At 38.1% G+C, this 25,333-nt stretch overlaps 2 protein-coding genes across 5 annotated transcripts in view; one reads left to right on the top strand and one right to left on the bottom strand.

Moving 5' to 3' along the window:
* Positions 1 to 7,039: 7,039 nt before the first annotated feature.
* LOC141569989 (DAZ-associated protein 2-like) lies at positions 7,040 to 8,840 on the top strand. Of its 2 annotated transcripts, XM_074324754.1 has the most exons (2): positions 7,040 to 7,375; positions 7,453 to 8,840. In XM_074324754.1, the coding sequence occupies exons 1-2, from the start codon at positions 7,075 to 7,077 to the stop codon at positions 7,773 to 7,775; spliced, it is 624 nt and encodes a 207-aa protein (XP_074180855.1). In that variant the 5' UTR covers positions 7,040 to 7,074; the 3' UTR covers positions 7,776 to 8,840. The 2 variants fall into 2 exon arrangements, with proteins under 2 accessions (XP_074180855.1, XP_074180854.1); XM_074324753.1 differs by having other exon boundaries at positions 7,040 to 7,731.
* Positions 8,841 to 9,846: 1,006 nt separating this feature from the next.
* ODAD2 (outer dynein arm docking complex subunit 2) overlaps positions 9,847 to 25,333 on the bottom strand; it is a 164,057-nt gene continuing 148,570 nt past the window's right edge. For 2 of the 3 annotated variants that reach the window (XM_019731479.2, XM_019731480.2), the window contains one exon: positions 10,059 to 10,303. In XM_019731479.2, the coding sequence (XP_019587038.2) occupies positions 10,190 to 10,303 (114 nt within the window). In that variant the 3' untranslated portion in view covers positions 10,059 to 10,189. Of the gene's footprint in view, positions 10,304 to 25,333 lie in introns of all 3 variants that reach the window. The other variant, XM_074324752.1, reaches the window with a different exon arrangement.

The following is a 25,333-nucleotide window of genomic DNA, read 5'->3' as shown; positions in this document are numbered from 1 at the left end:
TGGCTCGTACAACTGAGCTGTACTGTAAGTATAAAATACACACCAGCATCAAAGATTTAGTGGAAAAGAAAAAGTGACATATCTCATTAATTTTTATGTTGATTAAATGTTTAAATAATATTTTAGATGTATCAGGTTATATCAAACATTAAAAATAATTTCACCTGTTTTTACTTTTATAATACAGCTACTAGAAATTTTTAAATTACACAGTGGCTTGTCTTATATTTCTGTTGGACAGCGCTACGCTAGATGTATACCAGGGTGATTCACGGCATAACAGCATAGAGTTCATTTTATGATCATGTGCTCATTTGCTAAGGTATGAGAGTCCAACATTCTTTGTTACTTTTAAGACTCTGTAAGTTCCGCAAATATTTTCTTAACGTTTTGTCTCATACTTGCTCCTTTCTTGTCCTATTCCTTAGTCTTGGTCCCCTACAACTTTATACGAGGCCCAGTAAAACATGTTTATTGATCTCATTTCCATTCCTATAATCTATTCACTGTTCCCCTACCAGATTAACTTTTAGGAAACCCTTGTATGTATTTTTTCCCCATGCTCAAAATCCAGTGACTACAGTCTGAGAACTTTGTACATTTTAGCTTACCTAGAGATTCTGAATCAGTAGTTTGGGGGTGGGACCCAGACTTGCATTTTAACGGATACTTTAGGCTGGTCTTATGTGGAGGTCTGAGGATCACTGGCCTAGGACTAAGCTCAGATTCCTCAAAATAATTTTCAAGGCTGTTCTTACCTTCATAAACTGGTTAGTCCAATCTGTGTAAGAAAGAAAGGGAAGGAAACACCTGGAGAAGAAAAGCGGACTCTGTCCTGAGCAGCTTTGATACCGTGTTTCCCTGAAAATACGACCTAGCTGGACAATCAGTTCTAATGTGCCCTTTGGAGCAAAAATTAATATAAGACCTGGTATTATGTTATATTATATTATTATATTATGTTATATTAAAGACCTGGTCTTATAGTATAGTAAAATAAGTCCAGGTCTTATATTAATTTTTGCTCCAAAAGACTCATTAGAGCTGATTGTCTGGCTAGGTCTTATTTTCAGGGAAACACGGTATATAGACCAAGATAGTTTTGAAATACACATATGCCCCTTTTCACAAATTATTTTCTTTCATTTTCTATTGATTAACTCTAGGCATCTTTAGGAATGCTAATGTCAGGACTTAATCAAATAAACTCTCCTTCTAATAGATAAAGATTATGAAGGCAATAGCTGGCTCACAGAATCATTCTGATTTTTCTACATGGTTACCATTACGGGCTATGTGCCCCCACACAAATTCATATGTTGAAGCCCTAACCCTGATGCGACCGTATTTGGAGATAAGTCTTTTGAGGAGGTTAAATGAGGTCATAATGGTGGGGCCCTAATCCATAGGTCTAGTGTCCTTATAAGAAGAGGATGAGACAACAGAGATTAATCTCTCCTTGCATGCACACAGAGAAAAGGCCATGTGAGGACACAGCAAGAAGGTGTCTATATGAAAGCCAGGAAAAAAGGGTTCACCAGAAATCAACATGCCAGCACTTTGATCTTGGACTTCCAGCCTCTAGAACTGTGAGAAAATAAATGTCTGTTGTTTAAACCACCCAGTCTGTGGTTTTCTGTTAGGGCAGCCTTAGCAGACTAATGTGATTGCCAATATTTAAAATTTGAGAGGTTGCCTGTAAAATCTAAATTTCTATTGAAAAGTTATAAGATCTGGCAACAGCTTGCTAGAGATGAGTAATAATTTGTCTGTACTCCAGTTCTCCACAGTCTTCACCTCTCTCTTCTGTCTCCCAGACATGGAGGTTAAAGGTCAATAGGCAATTGTATCAGTATTATTATTATGTTTTTCAAATCTAGTTCTTTTCACTCACTTACATTACTTGCCTGACCCTCGTGGACATTTAGGTTTATAATCATTAATGTAATTACTGACAAAGGTCAGTTTTCTTTCCAATAATGAAAAAGGATGTGCATTTAACTATCTACACTCTTTTGTCTGAATTCCCTTTGTGATATATAGTCTTCCTTTATGAGCAACCCAACGAGCTATAGATTTTTCAAGCCTATATGAACCATACTGATATACACTAATGTACCTTTCAAACATGAAAATAAATTAGAACATAAATCTAAACTGCAATGACAAATCCTAACTCTGAACATCATGGGCCAATTATGTAATTTGGAAAGGATGTCTTTTATCAACTAATAAATCAGGGTGGCATGAACAGGCAAAAGAAAAGCTCCCTTTTGTCTTGACAGATGTAAATAAAGAATAAATTACTTTTACTTCAAAATTTAAAAATAATGGATTGGGAGTACAAGGATTCCATCTGTTACATGATTTCAAGTCAGCCATGACAGTTGTGCATCAGAAACATATTGAAATATTTATTAACTTTACATCTTGCATTTATAGAAATTAAAGTATAAAACATTTTATTAGCCAGAAAAGGTAGTAACCATTTCTCAGAGAAAATAGGGGCAGAAGCTGGAGACATAGAAATTAGAGTAGAGGGAAAAAAGGAAATTAATTGCTAAAATGAGGGATAATTAATGTAACAATTAGAACATAAAACAATAGCACAAAGAAGAAAAAATATGATGCTTTAAAGAAGAACAGAAATCTATGAACATGTACTATATTTACTTATTGGTTGTCACATTTTGGTTGGGGGTATATATCTATTAGATTAATTCAGGCAAAAAATGTAAAGAGACAGTAAATCACAATATTGCTTGTCTTAGGTACATATAACAGAATAAACAAATGGATCAAAATCATTCTTTTTTCCCCCAAACAATAAAATTGTATGAAGCAATCTATCAATGATCTTTTGAGTTATTTCATTTTTCTGTTTTGTATGCTCTTGGAATAGAAATCTTAACTGATAAAAACCAAATGAGGAAATAGTCAAAATTTATATATGTGACAGTTCAGTATGTTTCAATGATATCGTCCTATGATTAGTTGTAGTTGAAAGCTATTACAAATGTATATTTTATAGATTAAAAATATTTTATCATATTTTAGATGTTGAAGCTACAATTTTTTGGTTAAAAAAACTCATTTATTTTATGTATGGGTTCGGTATCCCATGTGTAAACTGAAGGTCTCTCTTTTAAAGTTAGTATTAGGAAGAATATCTGCCTTCGAAGTTTCCAAATAATAAAAAAGTAAAATTCATTGAGTGTTTTTATTTTATTTTTTAAAGATTTTTATTAAAATATATCTAACATAAAATATTATATTAGTTTCAGATATACACCATAGTTTATTCTGCATTTATATACCTAAAGAAGTGATCACCATGATAAGTCCAGCAACTATTTGACACCATACTATGCTATCACAATATTATTGACTATATTCCCTATGCTGTATATTACATCCCATGACTTATTTTATACCTGGAAATTTGGATCTCTTATTCCTCTTCACTTTTTCTGCCTTTTTAAAAATCTTCAATTACAGTTAACATTCAATATTATTTTATATTAAAATGGTGCAAAAGTAATTGTGGTTTTTGCAATTATTTTTAACCTTTTAAACAACAGTTACTTTTGCACCAACTTAATGTTAATTTCAGGTGTACACCATAATGGTTAGACATTTGTATAATGTAAGAAGTGATCCCCGACTCGTCTAGTACCCACCTGGCACTATACATAGTTATTACCACATAGTTGACTATATTTCCTATACTCTACACACCCATGACTATTTTGTAATTACCAATTTGTACTTTTTAATGCCTTCACCTTTTTCACCTCCTACAAACACCCTCCCATCTATCACCCAGATAAATCTAGTACCCATCCAACACCATAGTTATTACAATATTGTTGACTATATTCCTTATGCTGTATCCTACACCCCCATGACTACTTTGTAATAACCAATCTGTACTTCTTAATCCCTTCCCCTTTTTCACCCATCCCCAACCCTCCTCCCATCTGGCAGCCATCAAAATATTTTCTGTATCTATGAGTTTGTTTGTTTATTTATTTTGTCCTGTATATTTCACATATAAGCAAAATCACATTGCATCTGTCTTTCATTGTCTGACAAACTCCACTCAGCACAATGCCCTCCAGGTCCATCCGTGCCACCACAGATGGCAAGAACCTACTGCCTTCCAGGGCCAAGCAATATTCCATTGTATATAGGAGGTGTGATCAAACAATACAGTGAATGTTTAAATTTAAAAAAAATGTATTATAGTAAAAAACACATTGCCATTAATCCCCCTCAAAATACTCCCTCTCAATTTGAACACACTTATCCCATCATTCTTGACACTTTCTGAAGCAGTTCTGGAAGTCCTTTTTCATGAGTGTCTTTAGTTGCACTGTCATGGCTGCCTCAATGTCCTGAATCATTCTGACTTTGGGGAAGAGCCAGAAGTCGCCTGGTGCCAGGTCTGGTGAATAAGGGATGCGGACACATCGTAATGTTCTTATTTGATAGAAGTTGCTGGAGTAGAAGCAATATGTGATATGAAGCTATGATCAAAAGATATGGTGAATACTGCTGCCGAGTGCCATCCAATGGAAAGGCAGCGATCTTCAATATGGGAAGCGGCGCATTGAACTTTAGTAACCGTGTGTGACAAGTTTCAACTTGTTCGGTGCAGTCAGTTGGGTGTGAGCTACGGTTGAGAGAAGGTGTGTTTTAAAGTGTGCCATAAATCATCCTCCATCATGACAACACTCCGTGTCACACATCGCTTCTGGTGTACGGCAAGTTCTGTCAAATAAAAATATTACAGTGTGTTCTCATCCACCTTATTCACTGGATCTGTCACCATGCAATTTCTGACTCGTCCCCAAAGTCAAAATGATTCAGGACATCGAGGCAGCCATGACAGTGCAACTAAAGACATAAAAGAGGACTTTCAGAACTGCTTCAGAAAGTGGCAAGAACAATGGAATAAGTGTGTTCGAATTGAGAGGGAGTATTTTGAGGGGGATTAATGGCATTGTTATCTTTCACTGTAATATACATATTACAGTAATATGTATATTACAGTAAAAGATAACAGGGAGGGGAACAGAATTTTATTGGGGAACAGTGTGTACTTCCAGGACTTTTTTTCCAAGTCAAGTTCTTGTCCTTTCAGTCTTAGTTATAGAGGTCGCAGCTCAGCTCCAGGTCCAGTTGCCATTGCTAGTTGCAGGGGGCGCAGCCCACCATCTCTTGGAGGGAGTCAAACGGCAACCTTGTGGTTGAGAGGATGCGCTCCGACCAACTGAGCCATCCAGGAGCTCTGCAGCAGCTCAGCTCAAGGTACCATGTTCAATCTTAGTTGCAGGGGGCTCTGCCCACAATCCCTGGAGGGACTCGATGAATTGAGCTGGCAACCTTGTGGTTGAGAGCCCACTGGCCCACGTGGGCATCAAACTGGCAGCCTTCGGAGTTAGGAGCATGGAGCTCTAACCGCCTGAGCCACCAGGCCGGCCCTGTAATATATATTTTTAAACATTCACCATATTGTTTGATCACACCTCGTACAATACCTGCATTTAGTAGCATTATATAAAGTGTGGTTCCCTTTCTACTCCATTTGCATTGAAGAAAACAATTCCTCTTTCTACATGTACAACATGAACATAGGGCTTGGGGTGCATTTAACGCATTTGAGGAAGTGAGGCTCTTAAATAAGTGGGTTTCCTTATTGTTTTCACTGAATTCCATGTCTTCCATTGAAAGAGATTAAACATCTTCAATTATTTCCACTGCAAAATTATCTTTTTAACTTAATTCCATTAGGCAAAGGAAAAGAAAGTATTTACTCAGGGCTCTTGGTTATCTGTTTGTCAACAACTGAGATTCTTATTTTCCTAAGTGGAAATAAATTTTCCAAATATTTTGGATCATCATGTGTCAAATCCATGCAAATGTCTTAGAGATGCAGAGTGGTAACACCAAAATCTATCAAAATAACAGTATTTGCAATGCAATCCCTTAAGAAATCTAACCTTCCATTCACTTTCAGAACCTAGCAAACTTTTTAAAAAAGAAACAAGTCATTTTTAGAGTAGCAAAAGAACATTGACTAGGAATGGCAGAATGATCATGACAAGGATTTCTAAAAGGAAACCTTGCAAAGTAAAGAGAATGGAAGATCAAAGAATATATATTTAAAATTCCTTCCACTTTAAACTCCTTTCAAACTGAAACAGCCAGCTATCATAGAGTATATTGGATTCCCAGGATGTCCTGGTGAAGAATAAAACCTTAAAATGAACCCTGTCACTGAAAACTGATAAAGGATTAATGTTGCCAGCTTTGAATAGCAGAAAATCAATATAACACACAAAAAAATGTTACGCAAAAACTAATGAAAAAAAGTGAGTGCTTTCACAGCATGCAGTAGCAAAGAAATGGTGCGATCAGCCACACCTTTGTTCTCTGATAGCTATGGTGCTTTCACTGCCTTTGACATTTTTCTAGTGAGATCAGAGTTTTCTGTTACATCATTTTACAAAAAAAAAAAGCAAAAAATTGACCTTTAAATTCAGCTTCTCATTTGTTTATTCTGAAGGTACTACATTTCTAACATTTAAAAATTAAAAAGAATTTTTCTTAAGAAATATGCAAAACAATTTTCATGTTAATTCCCCTTACTTGTTTCCAAAGGCTTAGGTATTTTTTTTTCAATTGGCACTGTTGCTTTTATTTTATGCATTTATTAATCATACAAATGGAAACCCCAAGCTTTCTTTTATCAAGCACTTCATAAAGGAACAATCTTCTTTCCCCACCATTCATCCAGTTCTTTTGTACCACTGCTGGTTTTTGCCAGTTGCGTCCCTTCACTCCCTGGACCCACTAATTCCAAGAATATTTTAAAATCTTAAGACAATGGTGAAAACTTCCTTTAATAATAATATAACAATAATATATTTATTCATTTTCTATAGCTGTCAGAATCCATGATTTCTAGATGCATTTTTAATGTGACTTTAATATTAGAAATATCTACTGTTAAAAATTACAGGAGTTGAACTGTCCGCGACGCCAAGCCGAACCGGACCCGCAGCCACCATGAACAGCAAAGGTCAATATCCAACGCAGCCAACCTACCCTGTGCAACCTCCTGGGAATCCTGTGTACCCTCAGACTTTGCATCTCCCTCAGGCTCCACCCTATACTGATGCTCCACCTGCCTACTCAGAGCTCTATCGTCCGAGCTTTGTGCACCCAGGGGCTGCCACCGTCCCCACCATGTCAGCTGCATTTCCTGGCGCCTCCCTGTATCTGCCCATGGCCCAATCTGTGGCTGTGGGACCTTTAGGTTCCACAGTCCCCATGGCTTATTATCCAGTTGGCCCCATCTATCCACCTGGTCCCACAGTGCTGGTGGAAGGAGGGTATGATGCAGGCGCCAGATTTGGAGCTGGGGCTACTGCTGGCAACATTCCTCCACCACCCCCTGGATGCCCTCCCAATGCTGCTCAGCTTGCAGTCATGCAGGGAGCCAATGTCCTCGTAACTCAGCGGAAGGGAAACTACTTCATGGGCGGCACAGATGGTGGCTACACCATCTGGTGAAGAACCAAGGCCACCTCTGTGCCGAGAAAGACATCACATACCTTCAGCACTTCTCACAATGTAACTGCTTTAGTCATATTAACCTGAAGTTGCAGTTTAGACACATGTTGTTGAGGTGTCTTTCTGGTGCCCAAACTTTCAGGCACTTTTCAAACTTAATAAGGAACCATGTAATGGTAGCAGTACCTCCCTAAAGCATTTTGAGGTAAGGGAGGTATCCATTCATAAAATGAATGTGGGTAAAGCAGCCCTAAGGATCTTCCTTTAATTCCTCTGGAGTAATACTGTACCATACTGGTCTTTGCTTTTAGTAATAAAACATCAAATTAGGTTTGGAGGGAACTTTGATCTTCCTAAGAATTAAAGTTGCCAAATTATTCTGATTGGTCTTTAATCTCCTTTAAGTCATTAGTGGCCTGCCTTTTCCTTTCCATCCTTGGTCCCACATCTCACCCTCAACCCTAGTCTTCCATTCCCTCCCGCCAATCTCCATTGAATCAATGGTGCAGGACAGAAAGCCAGTCAGACTAATTTCCTTCTCTCTTTGCACTTCTCCTCACTTGTCATCTTTTAACTAGTCTTTCACAAGGATCCTCTGAACCCCCTCTGGGCCCCTATCAGACCCATTACTTCTGCTTTTGCATCTCAGGCAAAAGTGGAGGGTGCCTTTCGGACCCTCCTCCTAGGTTGTCTTTTCATACGTGAATCAAACCCAAATTTGCTTTGGTGCCAGAAAAACTCAGCTTGTTTGAACAAAGGATAGCAAATCAAACTGTACTATAAACAATAATTTGTTTAGAATGGGGAAGGGGAGGGCAAGGAGGAGGACGCATTTCAGAAGCCTGATGACTTCAGAGCCAAATTAAGGGGAATTTTCAGACAAAAAAAATTGGTTACCTTTTACTGTCCGAGCGTCTCATGCAGCCCCTCATGGTTCCCCAGAATTCCTAAGCTAGGTCAATGGGGTGATATTGTGAATGCCTCCCTACAAAATGACTTGAGCCCAGTGAAATCTCATTAGGGTTAAGAATATTTCAGGGATCCTTAATATTTTGATTTTTGTTTTCAGCAATTGGATTTTATTTTATAATTTCAGTTCATCTAAATTTTATGTTCTGTACATGTGATGTTTGACTGTACCATTGACTGTTATGGAAGTTCAGCGTTGTATGTCTCTCTCTACACTGTGGTGCACTTAACTTGTGGATTTTTTTATACTAAAAATGTAGAATAAAGACTATTTTGAAGATTTGAATAAAGGGATGAAGTTGCATTACACCTCAAAAAAAAAATTACAGGAGTTACACTATTATTTAAATTCAATTCTTAACATTAATATCATTTCCTTGTCCCTATTATTCTCTTTTATAACCTCCTTTGAAAAGCAGTGAAAATGAATTGGTGTTTTACAAAACCTTAAAATTCTCAGAAATGCCTTATCTTTTTATTACAGAATCTATCACTGGTAATTTCATCCTGTACAAGCTTTTCATTTCACACAAATTATTTACACTAATTCAATTAAGTTTATGATCTTCTCCAAATTATGACAAACATACACAGTACTTAATATTTTTCCATAAAAATCTCCTTGCCTGCTCTTTAAAGCATTAACCGAGATTGTGGGTTTACGGAGCTGATGCATACAAAGCTATTTTCCAGGCTAGTATTAGATGCTTGGACAGTTAGTTCCCAAACATTTCAGCACACCGAGGTTACATATGTGAGTCTTTTAAGTGGCTTCTAATGTTTCTATAACCTGATAAAATGCTATTAATCCTTTGTAGCCACTTTTTAAAAAGTACTTTGTGTGCTGAAAACAAGTTCAGAAATTCAAAGCAATTTTATGTGAAGTAATATTATCCTGACATCAGCATAAGTTCATTCTGTCAATAAAAGTGTTGGTGAATCCTGTGAGGGAAATAAAACATATCATTGTTTATGCTTTGTAAGTCCAAAAGTAAAAAACTTGCACATTGCTTATGTTTTTGTGATCTGCATGATCTGGTTCAGTGACAGTTATGCATTATCTTCTCAGATGTTTGATAGTATTTAGGAGAAAGTTGGAATGACCTTGGGATGATCTCTCAAGTCCAGCTGCTTAACTCTAAATTCTAACAGTTTGTGAAATCAGCACATCTCCTCAGAATTCTCCCGTGGGTTGCAAGTGATCAAACAGACAAAACCATAATGACAGGACCGTTAGATAGGTTTAACAGAAAGGGGATTCTAAAGACATTCATTCAGTATAAAACTGCACACAGGGAAGTCACTATCTTTTATTAAAATCATCACAAATATAAAAGCATCACTGAAATATACATATGTACCGTATACATATATTCTCAGATTCCTGGAAAATTATTACAGATTTATCGGCTTTGCGTTTCATTACGTGACATATCCCTAAAACATTAAATAGAACAAAAATATTCATGCAATTTTTGGATGAACAGCATCCTTCGCATTTTTCATTGTGTGTTTTCATTCAGATATTTGTCTGTAGAGGATTTGCTAGTGACGGTTTCTTAGTTTTGGCTTCCCTGCCACGGGAGTGACATGTTCTGTGTCATGTAAAATTTGGTAGCTTGTAATGTCTGTTCAAATTTCAAGGGTATCGTGCCTTATCTATAGCAAGAGCCAGCCTGCGGATGTTGGATATACAACCAGCTGCAGCTTCCTGAAGCTCCTGATCAGAGGACCCGATCATATCCAGTAGAAGCTGTCACAGGTGGAGGAGGAGGAGAAGGAAAATAAGAATAAAACTGTTACTCTAAAGACATAAAGTTAAGCTATCAAAATAATTGTAGATATTACATATTTTTAAAAGTCACTAAAAAAATGCAAGAAATTCCATTTGGGAAAATACAAATATAAGTCGTATTTAATCAAATGCAGGCATTTCTCATACAATTCCCACCTTTTTATTTTCTGGCGTTGAGCTAGACATGTTTCTCCTTTCTTTGGTCATCTAACTGTGATGGATTCTGCTTTGAAATTTCTCCTGCATTCATTCTGGTTTTTCCACCTCCTAGGACAAGCCAACAACATACTATACCTAGACTAGAAGTGCATCCTCTTAGATTGAATCTCTCTGCATTCCAATCCAGCTGATCATGTCACAACCCAGTTATATCAGTCTGTTGATAGACTGCCATTGACTCCCAATGCTAACTAACTAGAGCCCAGTCTATTAGCGGATTCTTAAAAGATTTTTCTGTGCTCTGGCCTCAGTTTACCTTTCTAGCCATTCGTCTTTCTCCTGCTCCATCTCATACTCCAAGGTCATACTTCTCCACTTCTCTTGCCTTGACTGACACCACGTCTCTACCTAAAATGCCCTTCCATCACCTTCTCTGAGTTTTTAAATTGTAACCATCTTCCATGACCCAGCTAACTTTTCTGTGAAGGCTTCACTGACTTCCATCAAACAAAATGTCATTTCTCTCTCACCAGAACTCTCATAGTCGTTTACTCAGATGTCTGTTGCTACACTTAAATTCTTCCTTTTTCACAGATATTTGGATTAATGCTTTCTGCCCTTTAGATTGTAAACTCTGAAACTTATAGTACCATATAGTGCCTAATACATAGTAGATGTCCAATAAATTTCAAATAACTGAATTAGAACTGTAAAAAATCTACCAGTTATGATTCTAATTAGTATTCCTGATAAAGATTTTAAAATTTACTTTGAATCATGTATTATCAATATACAGAGGGTGCCTAAAAAATGTATACACATTTTAAGAAAGGAAAAACCTGTATTAAAATTGTAATACTCAATATATACTGATAACAAAAGATGAATACAAGTCATGTGTATACATTTTTTTGGCACCCCTGGTAGTAGCATTTTAGAAAAAAAATGTGGATAATGTCAGAAAATGAGGATGACTTAATAAGCAAAGAAATACTAAAAGGGAAATACTATGAAACAGCTTAAATGTGTCAGAATTAGAAGTTTGGCTTTTATTCTGTAGGTAATAAAGAGAAGTTATTTAATCACTTTAATCAGCAGAGAGACATGGTTGTATTTACATTTTAGAAAGATAACTTTTATGGCAACTTATAGAATATGGATTGTGGGGGACAAGAGACTGAAAAGTGCTGCAATACTTCAGGCTAGAGGTGAGAAGAACTCAAGAAAGCAGGACCCAGAAATGGCATGGAAGGAATGGATTCAAAGAATATTTAGGGACTAAACTATTCAACAAATGGCTCAAGGACAGCTGGTTATCCAAATAGAAGAAAATAAAAATGGCAATCTCATACATAAACATCAATTCCAGGTAGATCAATGATTTAAATAAGAAAGGAAAATATAAAACATTTAGAAGTTTGTATATGAGAAAACCTCGATCAAATTGGGGTGTGAAAGGATGTCTGGCCTCTCAGTTCCTTGACCTCCTCATGGTCAATGTCTTCACCCTGGTCCTTATTTTTCACCCCTCTCAATGGTCCAACCTTCAAACACTCTAACCACAGTGTCTTCTCCTATGATTTGGCTGTTGAACTTATTTGTTCTCATTATGACCTCTATTTCATTGCTTACATACTTGTTTCTTCAAGCATCTCCTGTCTTCACTTCTTCCATAACCAGCTTAGATTCCACAGTATATCTTTTTGATCATTCTTTGTCAGTTTCTTAAACCTTCTGTGACTTCTATCCACTAAAACCATAACCAACTCTGTCTTCCCCATGCCCTCACTAATAACTGAGCCCCCTGGAGGTAATATGTATACAAGGTAAGTGAGTCCACTAGATATCCAACCTCAACTGATTCTCATCACTACTCAGCAATCTAAATATGTCTCTCTGTAATTAGGTCACTTCCTTACTCATTTCAGTGCTTATTCAAATCTTTTACATTCTTCTTCAATCTCCAACTCTTCCGTACAGCCCCCATTCTCAGCAGATAACCTCAAGGGCTCCTTTATAAACTTGATAGGAGCCATTAAACAAGAACTATTCTAGCCAAATCTACAAACCTACTTGCACCTTAGCACAAATTTTTTTCCTTCCTTCCGGTTGTAATGACATCTCTCTCCTATCCAAGGTCCACCACACCACTTGTATTCTCCCTCTTTTCTCCTTCTCCTTAGTATATTTTACCACTACATACTCCCCTCTTCTTACTTTATCTTTAATCTCTCCCTTCTACTGATTCCTTTCCATCATCATTTAAAAGCACATCTTCATATCTTAAAAAACCACCCCACAAAAACAAACAAACAAACAACAAAACACCACTTTGACTCATTTTCTTCCCTTCATAATCAAATTTCTTTAAAGAGTTGTCTGGACTCACTGTATCCATTCTTAAATTCCATTCAAGTCACTCTAGGCTGGCTTCTGCCTTCAGCTCTCCACTGAAACAAGCCTCTCGAAGGTCACCAATAACTTCCATGTGGCAAAGAACAACAGACACTTTTGAGTCTCCCTCTTATTTGGCCTCTTAACAGCGTTTGATATAATTACTACTTTCTCCTTTCTGAAATTGTCTCTGCTTCTTAAAGCATACTCTCCTGGTATTCCCCATATCCATTTGTCCTCATCTTCCCACAATCCATTGATGGCTTTCTCCTCCCCACCATAAACTGTTAGCGTTCCTTAGAACAAATTTCTTTTCTGTCTTCATTCTGTTCTCTCTCCCTACATGGTTTCTTTCACTACCTGATTTCAAGCATCATTCAGGTGGAACCACCTTCTAAATTTATATCTCCACCTCAGAACTGCATGGGGAATATAGGGAATAGAGTCAATGGAATTGTCACAGCTATATGTGATGTCAGAGGGGCAATAGATTGGAGGAGGGGGCTATCACTTTGTGAGGGATGTAAATGTCTAATATTACATTGTTTTGTACACCTGAAACTAAAAAGGAAAAAGAGCTTTCTTCTCAATGGAGCACATCCTAACCAGTGCTTCTTAGACATCTCCACTTTGAAGTTTCACAGCTACCTCAATCTTAATATTTTACAGGTGAAACTTTAAATATTTTCTCTATAAACCTGATCTCTCAGTACTCTCCCATATCAGTAATAGATACAGTCGCTTAGTTGCTCTAGCCAGATCGCTCCCTTCCTCTCACTCACTCCCACCCTCAGCTCCCCTGCTTTCCATCCAAAGGATTACCATATTCTCGTGATTCAACTGTCTACACTTACAGAAGTCATTCACTTCTCTCTATGGCCACTGCCACTTACCACCCCTTTAAAGCCTACAAAAGCGTCCCACTGTCCTTGTGCCCTCTCTTGCCCCACTGTAATTAATCATTTGTACTGCATCCCGAGTAATTTCCTAAAATAAATTTGTGAAGTTCATCAACTAGGGGCAAAATTCCAGAGAAAGAAAAGGGAATGAGATAATCAGTCTTCTGAGAGTCAAGAAAAATAAATATCCTCTTCTGAATAAGGGAAACAGGGCCATTTGGGGGAGCTCATGCCTTGTGAGTTTTGCATCATTAGTATAATTAAGCAAGGCAAAGGCCATTAGATGAGGTGGCTCTACTGCCTTATTAGGCTACATAAGCAAACCAAAATCTAAACTAGAGTCAATGCACATGAATCTGAGAAAATGAAACCTAAGAGCGACCAATCACCAACAGCCAGCTAGGCTTTCCCAAATAGGGAAGCCATTTAAGCTACTATCGCAATCACACAATTCCCATGCTGTGCTTCTGGGTCTTCTCTATAAAAACCTTCCCTCCTGTTGGTGGAGGATTTTAAAGAAGTTTGACAGTGCATGATTTTGCTCTCTATTTTCAAGAGAGAAACCTAGGATTAAAATTATTTTTAATTGCTACTTGGTTGCCAGGCTTTTTGTGTCTCTGATTACATTTCCATGTTCTGGCTGGACCATGATGTAGCTTTTCATACAGGTTATACATTTGAATCACATAAATCCAGTACTCAGTACAAAGTAAGTGCTCTATAAATTGTGTTCATTACCATGGTGATTATTTCGCCAGTTTTGAAGTCTGGTTCTGGCATTTATTCCCTGGGCCCCAGCCCTGGTGAGTTTGGGAGGAATGAGGAACTAGGAATTTTGGTCCTGAGGTCAGTCTAGCCTGTGTTAGCACTTGCTCCAAACCTCATCTCATCTGTGGTTGACTCCAATGGGTACCAATGACCCAGGCTTCACTTGGCATCAGCTGTTGCCACTGATTCCTTGCATGACTTCCTTGGAAAGGAGACCCTTGGTCTGATGTCTGCCAAACCCGAACCTACATTTTGCCCACACTCCCTCAGGCCTGGTTGTCGGTCTGTGGTTCCATCACTGGCTTTACAAGAGTCCGTTGCATTTATTCCCAAACCCTTGATGCCAGTGACATAATTTTATATTACATAAATGTGAAATATATACTAGTCATGCATTTGGCTTGCTGTTGGCATCTCGATGTTTCACAGACAGCTTGTGGCATATTGGAGATTCCAGGAGTCAGCTAGATCAAGGTTGCTGATGGGAACATCTACTGTGCATTTATATGCTTGATGTTAGAATACAATGTTTAACCCATGCAGGACCCTTTTTATGATTCTACTTTGTAAATGACTTTTTCTATTCCCTGACTAACTTCTAGTCCTGAATGCATTCAGAGGACTACTACTACTCTTTGGGAAATTAATTTTGCCTAAGTTTCTTGCATGAACCACAAGGCTTCATTCTATCTCTCATATGGCGGTTAGTGAGTGTTTATAGCCTAAAAACTTGACCAGTGGAGCCCAGCAGTCCAGTATTTTAAGGACATAATGTATAGGCCAGGGGGATATTTAAAAGACCGAGATAAAAGGAGAAAAGTGGGGCACAGAATTGAGGTGGGCAGTGAGAGCTGCTTCCTTAAACGCACCTCAAATGACTCACTGGCATCAGGCCCACAGGTTACCTAATGTTTGCACAACGTGAAATGATTTTATTAGCTACCAAGCTTACTATGTTCCAGTTACTGGGATGTATTCTTTACTGGTTAATTTATCGCACTCTGCCCATTTTTCTTAGCCAGAAACATTCTCACCCAAGGGTACAGAGTTGGAAGTGTAGAAGTTTTTGTGTGCTCAGGATATAAATGGCTTGATATTTGAGAGGTACTTCCAGGACCCTCTTTGGTGATGGGACTATTTGAATGTATTGTTGTTCCTGAATTTAATTTTGCTGTCAATGAACGTTACTTATTGCTTTGTTATATACCCACAGGCTACGTAGGTAATGCTGCATTACAAATTGAATAAGAACGTGCTACTTTCCCAAACTGCCATCTGTATAACGAGCTATATAGTATATCTTGGTTTACAATTAGGCTAAAGAATATATGCTTTTGCTTCTCCTAAGAGCTTCACAAGCAAACTAGAGCTATCAGAGGAATGCTTTAAAGTGAGTATAAATATCCACTTAACAGAAATTTAGTGCAGAATTCTGAATTTGCTGGGCAACTAAGAGAAAGGAAAGAACAGCATATGTTTTCAAATCACTAACACACGGGGCAAAGTGAAAGCGGTTTGTAATGCTTTGTGATAATTACTTAAAAGCAGTACTTTTCTTAGGAAAGTGAGATGCAAACTGGATACAAGTGATTATGTAATCAGTACACATGTTTTGGTATATATATTTTTTGATCCATAGACTTTTTCCAACTATAAAAATGTTTTTCATATTATAAGGGGGAAAAACACCTCAGGTTTACCTTTTTGAAGTGTTTGTTCTTTGCAAAAACTTTCCTTTTTTAAGTCCTCCCCCTCCCCCAAGCGCACCCAAGGACTTTAAATTTATTGGGAGTTTCATATATACACTGAAGAAACACTAACCCCCTTGCTTTAAAACTTAATTGCATAGGGCACTTTAAAACATCATTCAAACACATAACTTTTTACAAGGTTGGCTAGAATGAGGACTTGGGAGGGGCAAAAGCATGGTTTGTGGATTGGGCTGACACGAATACTTCCTCCAGTGTCAAAGGCTTGGATCTCAAGGCGCATGCCTCAGTACACAACTGTGACCCGTGATTGACGTCCCCTGGAAGGTGAGACCAAGGTAGCATGGGGATCGCTGCCTGCATTCAATTTTTACTTTTATATCTAACAGTTAATGATTTGATGTAATATTGAGTTGTATGAAAAATATGTACCAATTTGAGTGATAACAGATTTTCTTGTGGTTTGACTCAACATTGTTTGGGTGAACGCAGACTGGAAATATGAGTTATAAGTAGAGACGGATGAGCTCTGAAAATACCTGTGTGCACAGCGAGCTCAGTGGGTTTTCCAGAAAGATCTTTCATTCTCGGGAGCTGATTTGAACTGTGAACCCGTTTGCTATGTTCCCGTTTACAAGGCCTTGTGGTATGGCTGGAGCACGAACACACAGCCCAGTACCAGGGAATGCACGTGGACTGTCTCTGTCCTAAAAGGTGGCTACCAGGCTGTCCACGATGACTGGGCTCTGCTGCTGTGGCAATGGGGACTCCACAGAGATTTTTTATCACATCCTGACTTTGAGCCTTGGTAATTCATTTCACATGACAGCTCACCAGAGCCTTAGGCATCAGAACACATTTTACATTTGCTGGTTGGGGCAAAACCTTTGATTGTTTGATCAGTGAATTAAGGGGTTTGCCTTGTAGTGCTGTCTGTCTGCCTGCTGCTGACAGGAGTGCCCGCCATGTTTGCATGATCCCAGGTCCATGTCCACAGCGCTTGGAAGGGGGTTCTACTTGTTCCATCCAGTCCCCTTTCTGTGCAGATGTTTGCTCACACGTGAGTAAGTGTATCCTCTGGTCTTTCTTCCATGTTGTCTTTCCATAAGCCTTCCACTAGAGAGCTTTTGTGTCCAATGAGACACTCAGACCCACAGAGATACACAGACACACACAGATTGGAGTGCTGGGTCTAGAGTACTGAGTGGCAGAAATAGAATATGTAATAATGAAGAGAGCCCTGAAAACCTTCTTCTAAAGAATCCTAGAAGTGGAGAATGATTTCATTACTGGCTGGATCACGAAATTATGGGACTCTGCTCTGGACTCTACATTAGAGGAAACAGAAGCAGAAAGTCTCCTTGTGCCCTGGGCAGAAGCTCATGGTTTCATTTGGAATGCCTTCAAGTTGCTGTTCAACCTATTTTATTTGTAAAATTTTCAGAACAAGGCCTGGCCCACTGTGACTGCTTTCTAGTTGTTAGCCATTATTAATCCAGTAAATAAAACACACTTGAGGCACTGTACTCTCAACCTGATGCTAGCAATGAGTGACAAGTGCCAAAATGTGACCAGTATTGGCTGGCGTGATTGACCCTCTCATGAAGAAGTCAAGTTGCTTCTGCCCAGTGGAGTCTGGGAGTCATGTGGGTAAGTACCTCTGTATAAGGAATGACAAGAGGCCCTGAGGGGAAGCTCAGCAGGACTGTCTCTGAGTCCCTGTCAAGTTCTGCTTCTGTGATAGGTTCCAAGAGGCCCTTCTGGAGAACTGAGTGAGCCCTGAGAGGCTGGGCTCACAGCAGTCAGCGCCTCTGGCATGCTATCAGGGGGACTGAGTACAGCAGGTCCTATAGAAATGGAGTAGAAAGAACAGATAGCTGTGTGTTTTCTGCTTTGGATTTCACTACGGCTTTCCTCTGGTTCTCAGTACTGTGTTTCCCCTAAAATAAGACCTAGCTGGACCATCAGCTCTAATGCGTCTTTTGGAGCAAAAATTAATATAAGACCCAGTATTATATTATATTAGACCCAGTATTATATTATATAATATTATGTATATTATATTATATAAGACCAGGTCTCATATTAAAGTAAGACTGGGTCTTATATTAATTTTTGCTCCAAAAGACATATTACAGTTGATGGTCCGGCTAGGTCTTATTTTCGGGGAAACCCAGTAGCAAGTCAAAGAACACTTCTGTGGAGTAAAATGATCTAGGAAATAGCATAGTCGGGAGCTTCATTCATATGTGGTCAAGACAAGACCAAGTCCAGGAGGTCCTCGAATAACATCATTTTGTTATAACGTTGATGAGATGCCATAGGAACTCAACTCTTGTTTATATCACTTCACCTATGGCAAAATTGGGTTCATCATACGTCAGTTTGCTTAAAGTCGCAGAACTATCCACAATGTTGAGTAAAGGCGCACTATACACTTAAAAAGCAGAGGAGGGTGAGGCAGACTTCCTTGTGACTCCTCCAAAGGACAGGTGTCCAGCTCTGACCTGAACTCGGATAACTGCACTACCTGCTTGACATCTCCAGTGGGATTGAAAATGCACCTCAGATTTCACATGGACAAAGCTGAACTCCTGACTCTCCCATGTAAAACCTACTTTTCCATAGGTTTCCCATCTCAGCTAAGGTGAACTCGTCTCTCCAGTTATCAGGCCCAGACCTTTGCAGTAGCCCTCACTTCTCTCTTTCTCTCACAGCCCTCATCCTAGCCATGAACAAAACCTGTTGGCTCTCCCTTCAAAATGTGCCCAGAATCTGACCTCTTCTCATGACCTCCAGTGCTGTGAACTGAGCCACTATCATTTATTGCCTGAATGTAATGATTAGGCCAAGTTTTTGATACACAGAAAAATCTGGTGCTGATGTTGAAGGTACAGCCTGGAGAAAGTTAAATCACTCAGATTGGGAATTTAGGAGAATCTTTCCTTCTTTTTAAGGAGAAAAGGCAGAGAAGAGAAAAGACAGGTAAGTGATCTGCTGGGAAAATGAAAGCCTAGGTCAGAGCCATCATGGGACTTTTAAAGAACTGACATATGTAATACTTGACTTGAAAGTTGTTGGCATTGCTGCAATGTATATTCCCTTCCAGCACTCCAAACCTTTCATTTTTGTTCACGCAATGACCTTATAAGAATGTTCTTGTTTTGATTTGGCTTGATTGTTGTTTTCCTGGGGGTAGAAGTTAGTGGGGAGGGCAAGAAAAAAGGGTAGAGTTCCAAGTCTAGCTCCGTGTAAGACAGGGAAAACATGCTTACCAAAGCGAGACAGTATATAACCCGACACAAATGATCAGAAGCTGGAGATGACTGTGATGACATATCGATACAGAATTCCCCCCTAATTAGACTTTGCCTAGGGCACGGAAAGCAGAGCGGGGTTTCCGTCAATATTTCCTACATCATAAGAGGAATGGCAGCCCTAGCTAACATCTGAACTACTGAATATATATATATATATAAATGTGAATAAAAATGTGACTTAAAATGACACCTACTATCAAAATAAAATACCAAAAACAGTTTGACCCAAACAATAACCTCTCCTCTAGCCTCAGACCTTGTCCTCCTCAATTCAGTTGATCTTTACCTCTATTCCACAGTAACTAGTCAGCCATTCTCACGGTTACACCTGGACCTCATTAATACGAGCAACTGTTCCGTCTCTGCCTCTAATTGCCCCCTATCAGAAATTCCAGGATGTTAACTAGACTTATTGTGGTGATCATTTCACAATATATAAACATCTAATCATTAGGTTCTACACCTGAAACCAATACAGCGTTATATATCAATTATAGCTCAATTTAAAAAAAAAGAAAGAAAGAGAAATTCCAGTTTCTGAAACAGAATGAGACCAAGAACACAGGAGGTACTTAACTATCTTTACAGCCTCCCTGCTGTGGACCTACACTCTATGGACTCCCATGTCCACTGCTTGTCCGTCACTGGGTTTAGCTCTCTTCTCTCTACCATTATTACAAATTGAAATCCTGGACCTCAACCAGCCTTCTGGATAATGCTCAAAAACTGATGGATGCAAAGGCACACACGTTCATGATCTGTCACCTCAACTGGCTCTCAGCTCCCCCTGGCAATCCATGTAGGTGTCTCTCTCTCATCAACTTTAATTCTCCACAGCAGCTATTTAAAACCTTTGCTACTCTTCTCAAATTACTTAACCCACCTCTTCAGTTCTCTCACTCTCAGCATGTGCTTTTTCCCCACTTGATAGGGAAAATGGAAATCGCAGCAAGGGAATCTGCCCAGCTCCCTGTCATCGCACTCATGGATTTCCATGGCAAGTGTACTCATCCTGTCCTCCTTGCCATCTGTCTTACACAAGCGGTGTCTCTCCTCCAGGCTGCATTCAGCTCCTTGCCTTAAGCTATGTACTCACCTGCCTTCCCATCTCCTCTGGATGCGCACTTTGTCATTATCCCCACACCTTCCGGTATATTCACTGCCACCACTCTCTTCCTGCTCTTGCCAATTAGCATTTAAACATGCTTAAGTCAGCTGTCTTAGGACAGAAACAAAACAGACAAAAGGAAAAACCACCTAAATCTCTTTTACCTTCTCTGCCAGATATCATCTCTGCTTTCTCTTCTTGGCCAAACTTTATCAAAGAGTGGCCTCCATTTGCTGCCTCTACTTTCTTACCTCTTTTTCAAGGTTATCAGGAATTGCTTTGGTATGAATCCAGTGGACACTTCTGGTTCTTGTCTTACTTTTCAGTAACATCTATTCCATTGGTTATGCTCTTGAGCTTAAAATAATCTCTTCTCTCGACTTCTTTAAAATAACACTTCCCTGATTTGTTTGGATATTTTCCCTTTAATACTCTGAGTCATTTGTGGAATCCTCTTTCTTTGCCCATCATGGTATGGCTCAGGATATCATGGCATGTCCTTCAGCCCTCTCACTTTTTTCTTTTCTCTATACACCCTCAAAGAGAAATGTCATCCATTATCATTATTTCATGAACAAGACCCTCAAGATATAGATATATAGCACATCTCCACGTTGTAACCTCCAAAATGTTCAAAGAGAGTATGTCCCAAATGAACTCTCATTTTCCTCCACAAACAGATTCCTTCTATGATCCTAAAATCCAGTCGTCCAACCTAGACATTTAGGTGTCCTCTCTTTACCTTCTTCCTCACTCTTCACATTCAAAAAGTCAAAAGTCCTATTATTTTTACCTCCCCAATATCTCTTGAATCCACCCATTTCTCTCCATCTCCTGTACTTATGACCTTAGTTGCAGCCACCATTATCTCTTTCTGAACTGCTACCTAACTCATCCTCCATTCCTGAGCCCATCTATTTTTAAATGAGAGTAACTTCTGAAAGGCAAATGGGGCCAACTGACTGCCCTGCTCACAATATGTCAATGGCTTCCTGGTGCCCCAGGCATAAAATTCTAGTTCCCCGAAAGGATTCATGGAGGTTTTCTTCAGCAGGCTCCAGTTGATACTTTCCCCTTCTGTTCATCTTTAGCTTTCACTTTTTTTTCAGAGAACATACATTACTTATGTTACTTAAAAAGTTATAACAAATGGATTGGCCAGAAAGAAGTAAGGCCTGCACAGGAAATGAATCATCAATGAGGTAGGGAGAGGAACAGAAGATTGTGGAATCACAGAAACAAAGTATGGGCGACATTTTAAGGACATTTTAAGGTGAGGTCAACATTATAATATGCCTTGGAGAGATTAAGCAATGTGAGGACTGAAAAGAGCCCCTTGGATTTGGACATTTGGAAATCCCAGAGATTACTGATAAAGTGATTTGTGAATTTTTTAATTTAAAAGCCAATGGTAAATAAAGTTGCAATGGTCATCGGAGAACATACATCTTTATGGATAAACGTTTTCAGACTTTTTGGTAGATACCCTGGAGAGGGATTACTGGGTCATATGGTAATTCTATTCTTAATTTTTTGAGGAACCTCCACACTGACTTTCATAGTGGCTGCACCAATCTGGAAAGACATGGCAACAACCAAAGTGTCCTTCAATAGATGATTGGATAAAGAAGATGTGGTACATATATACAATGGAATACTATTCTGCCATAAGAAAAGATGGAATAGTGCCATTTGTGATAACATGGATGGATCTTGAGATTATTATACTAAGTGAAATAAGTCACACAGAAAAAGTTGAGAACCATATGACTTCACTGATATGTGGGATATAAAACTGAAAAAAAACAAAGGAACGAGACAAACAAATAAAGAAACAAAAACTCATAGACTGAGACAATAGTTTAGTGGTTCCCAGAGGGTAAAGAGAGAGGGGGGTGGTAGATGAGGGTAAATGGAATCAAATATATGGTGATGGAAGGAGAATTGACTCTGGGTGGTGAACACACAGCGTGATATATAGATGATGTATTACAGGATTGTACACCTGAAACCTATGTAACTTTAGTAACCTTTGTCACTCCAATAAACTTTAATTACAAAAAGAAAAAAAGAAAAAAGCCAATGGTACCATGTTTCCCTGAAAATAAGACTTAGCCAAATAATCAGCTCTAATGCATCTTTTGGAGCAAAAATTAATATTAAGACCCGGTATATATTATAGTATGTTATATTATACTATACCCAGTCTAATAGTAAAATAAGACCAGGTCTTATATTAATTTTTGCTCCAAAAGACGCATTAGAGCTGATTGTCCAGCTAAGTCTTATTTTCGGAAAACACGGTAGTGGGCTGAAGAGCCAGGGGTAGTTGAGGCAATGAGAATCTTCAGAGAATGCTTCTCCTCTGATATGGTGTATCCCACAGTAGATGTGATCAACTAATATGGCATTAGGAAATGAGCAAGTAGGAAAAAAGAGATTAAGATGGAATATGCAGACGTTAGAGGAGATAGCCAATGTCAGAATTTCCAGCTTCTGGAGGATACAAAATGGGATCATGAGTACAGAGGGTGGGAATAGCCAGGAGAAGAAATACTGAGAGCAGAGAGAAGATATTTGCACTGACTGTACCCACAGATAAGTTTGCAGGTGTGGGACAGGAAGTTGAGGTCTTTTCTGCCTATAATCTCAATTTTCTTTTTAATATTGAAAGCAAGTTCATGTGAGTGATAGCCTTACTTACTCAGACATAAGTTAATTGATCATTTAACATAGAAATACTTTAAAACAATAAAAGGTATGTACTGTTTATTAGAAAGCAATTACCTTAATTATGTAAAGAAGTTGTCCATGCAAGGATTTTGTTTTGGTTTGCAACTTTGCTCTTGGAAGTGCTAAGAAGTTATAAAGTCTGATGTAAAACTATAAAAATTAAATCTGATCAAGCTAAGACAAATTTAAAAATTACTTATGTTAAGTCCAGGCCAAAGATTATCTAAATATGGATATATTATGATGAATAATAATTTCCACAGTATCCTCAATATTAGAATCAGTCAAAATTCTTAATGTTTTATTGTTTGCATTTATATTTACCTCCAAAAATTGGCACATTATTAGAAAGAATTCAAAACCAAAGACATGTTAATATTTAAAATACCTTATTGGATATCAAATTCATCCCTTTGGGGGTGAAAATGAAAGATATCCAGAAGAAATGAAGCCAACGAATTGAAAAGGAAAAAAAAAAACCTTTAGTTAAGCTACTTTCCCAATTTCATTTTGATTTCTTTTCAGCTTTCAAAAGCAGATTAATATGGAAAAAATAAAGCACGAGGCTGGAGAGAAGAGATACAATTTTTCTTCTTCAACGTCAAAGAAATAGCTTTTCCTGCTCCTACTAAATTGGAACTAAGCTCATAAGATGAAAATAAATGACTAATTTCTTGGGAAATAACCTAAGTGAAAGATTCTTTTGGCCCAATAATTGCTTTTCTTAAACTTCAGTTGACTTAACCTCATTCTCAAGGCCTCTCCTGCCCTTCCTTTCATTGCACCCTATTGGTATCAAGTGTACCTTAAAAGTCTGTCTCGTCATTTGCTACCCATTTGGGAAATGTTTTCCTTCTCTCATGTAATCTGTTGGAAGGAATAAGTCAAATTTGACTGTGCTTTCTTAATTTCTCTTTTAAAAACTTATGTCTAACATCCAAGATCTTTTAAATTGGAACCTAAAAAATATTACTGTAAAATTTCACAAAGTTATATTTACCAACTCTGGAAAAAAAAACACCTGATAACCCTCTAAAAGTTTTTAATAACTAAATATTCATTTTAGACTTTTCTTTTTCGTTAAAATTGCATAAAATGATACCTTAATACCATCTATATAAGAACTTTAAATTTCAGTGAAACTGAATGAATTTTAGAACAGAATGATTCTTCCTCTTCTGGCAAAGACTGCATTCATTTCAGAGCTCATCTCGCACGATTTATGCCGAGTTAGCTGTTTGGGACAACTGGGCCGGCCCTCAAAATGGTATCTAGGCCAGCAATTCTTTTTTTTTTTTTTTAAGTTCTTCCTATAGTGGAACTCTTTTCCTCTCCCCCCTCACCCCAAAGAAAACTTTAACATTTCTATGAAATTTATATACACATAAACATACACTGTAAGATAAAATGGAACATCTGAAGAGAAAGTAGGGCACAGGGTCCCCAAACTCTGCCTGTTCCTTTTTGTTCCCCATTTGGGCTCAAGGTACCTTCTCCAATTCCATGATACACAAAACATTGCTCATCTTCATAAGAAGAGGAGGGCTAATCCCGTGTTTCCCCCAAAATAAGACCTAGCTGGACAATCAGCTCTCATGCATCTTTTGGAGCAAAAATTAACATACGACCTGGTATTATATTATATTATGTTATATTATATTATATTATACCCAGAATTATATTATATTATTATATTATATTATATTAATTATATTATATTATATTATATTATATTATATTATATTATATTATATTAGACCCTGTCTTGTATTATAAAGTAAGACCGGGTCTTATATTAATTTTTGCTCCAAAAGATGCATTAGAGATGATTGTCCGGCTAGGTCTTATTTTTGGGGAAACACAGTCTTTGGTCTCCTCCCTTATTCCTGGAATTTCTT

The sequence above is a fragment of the Rhinolophus sinicus genome, linkage group LG02 (genome assembly GCF_036562045.2).
Source record: "Rhinolophus sinicus isolate RSC01 linkage group LG02, ASM3656204v1, whole genome shotgun sequence".
Classification (NCBI taxonomy): Eukaryota; Metazoa; Chordata; class Mammalia; order Chiroptera; family Rhinolophidae; genus Rhinolophus; species Rhinolophus sinicus.
The sequence above is the reverse complement of the archived record's forward strand: the minus strand, read 5'-3'. Positions and strand labels throughout refer to the sequence as shown.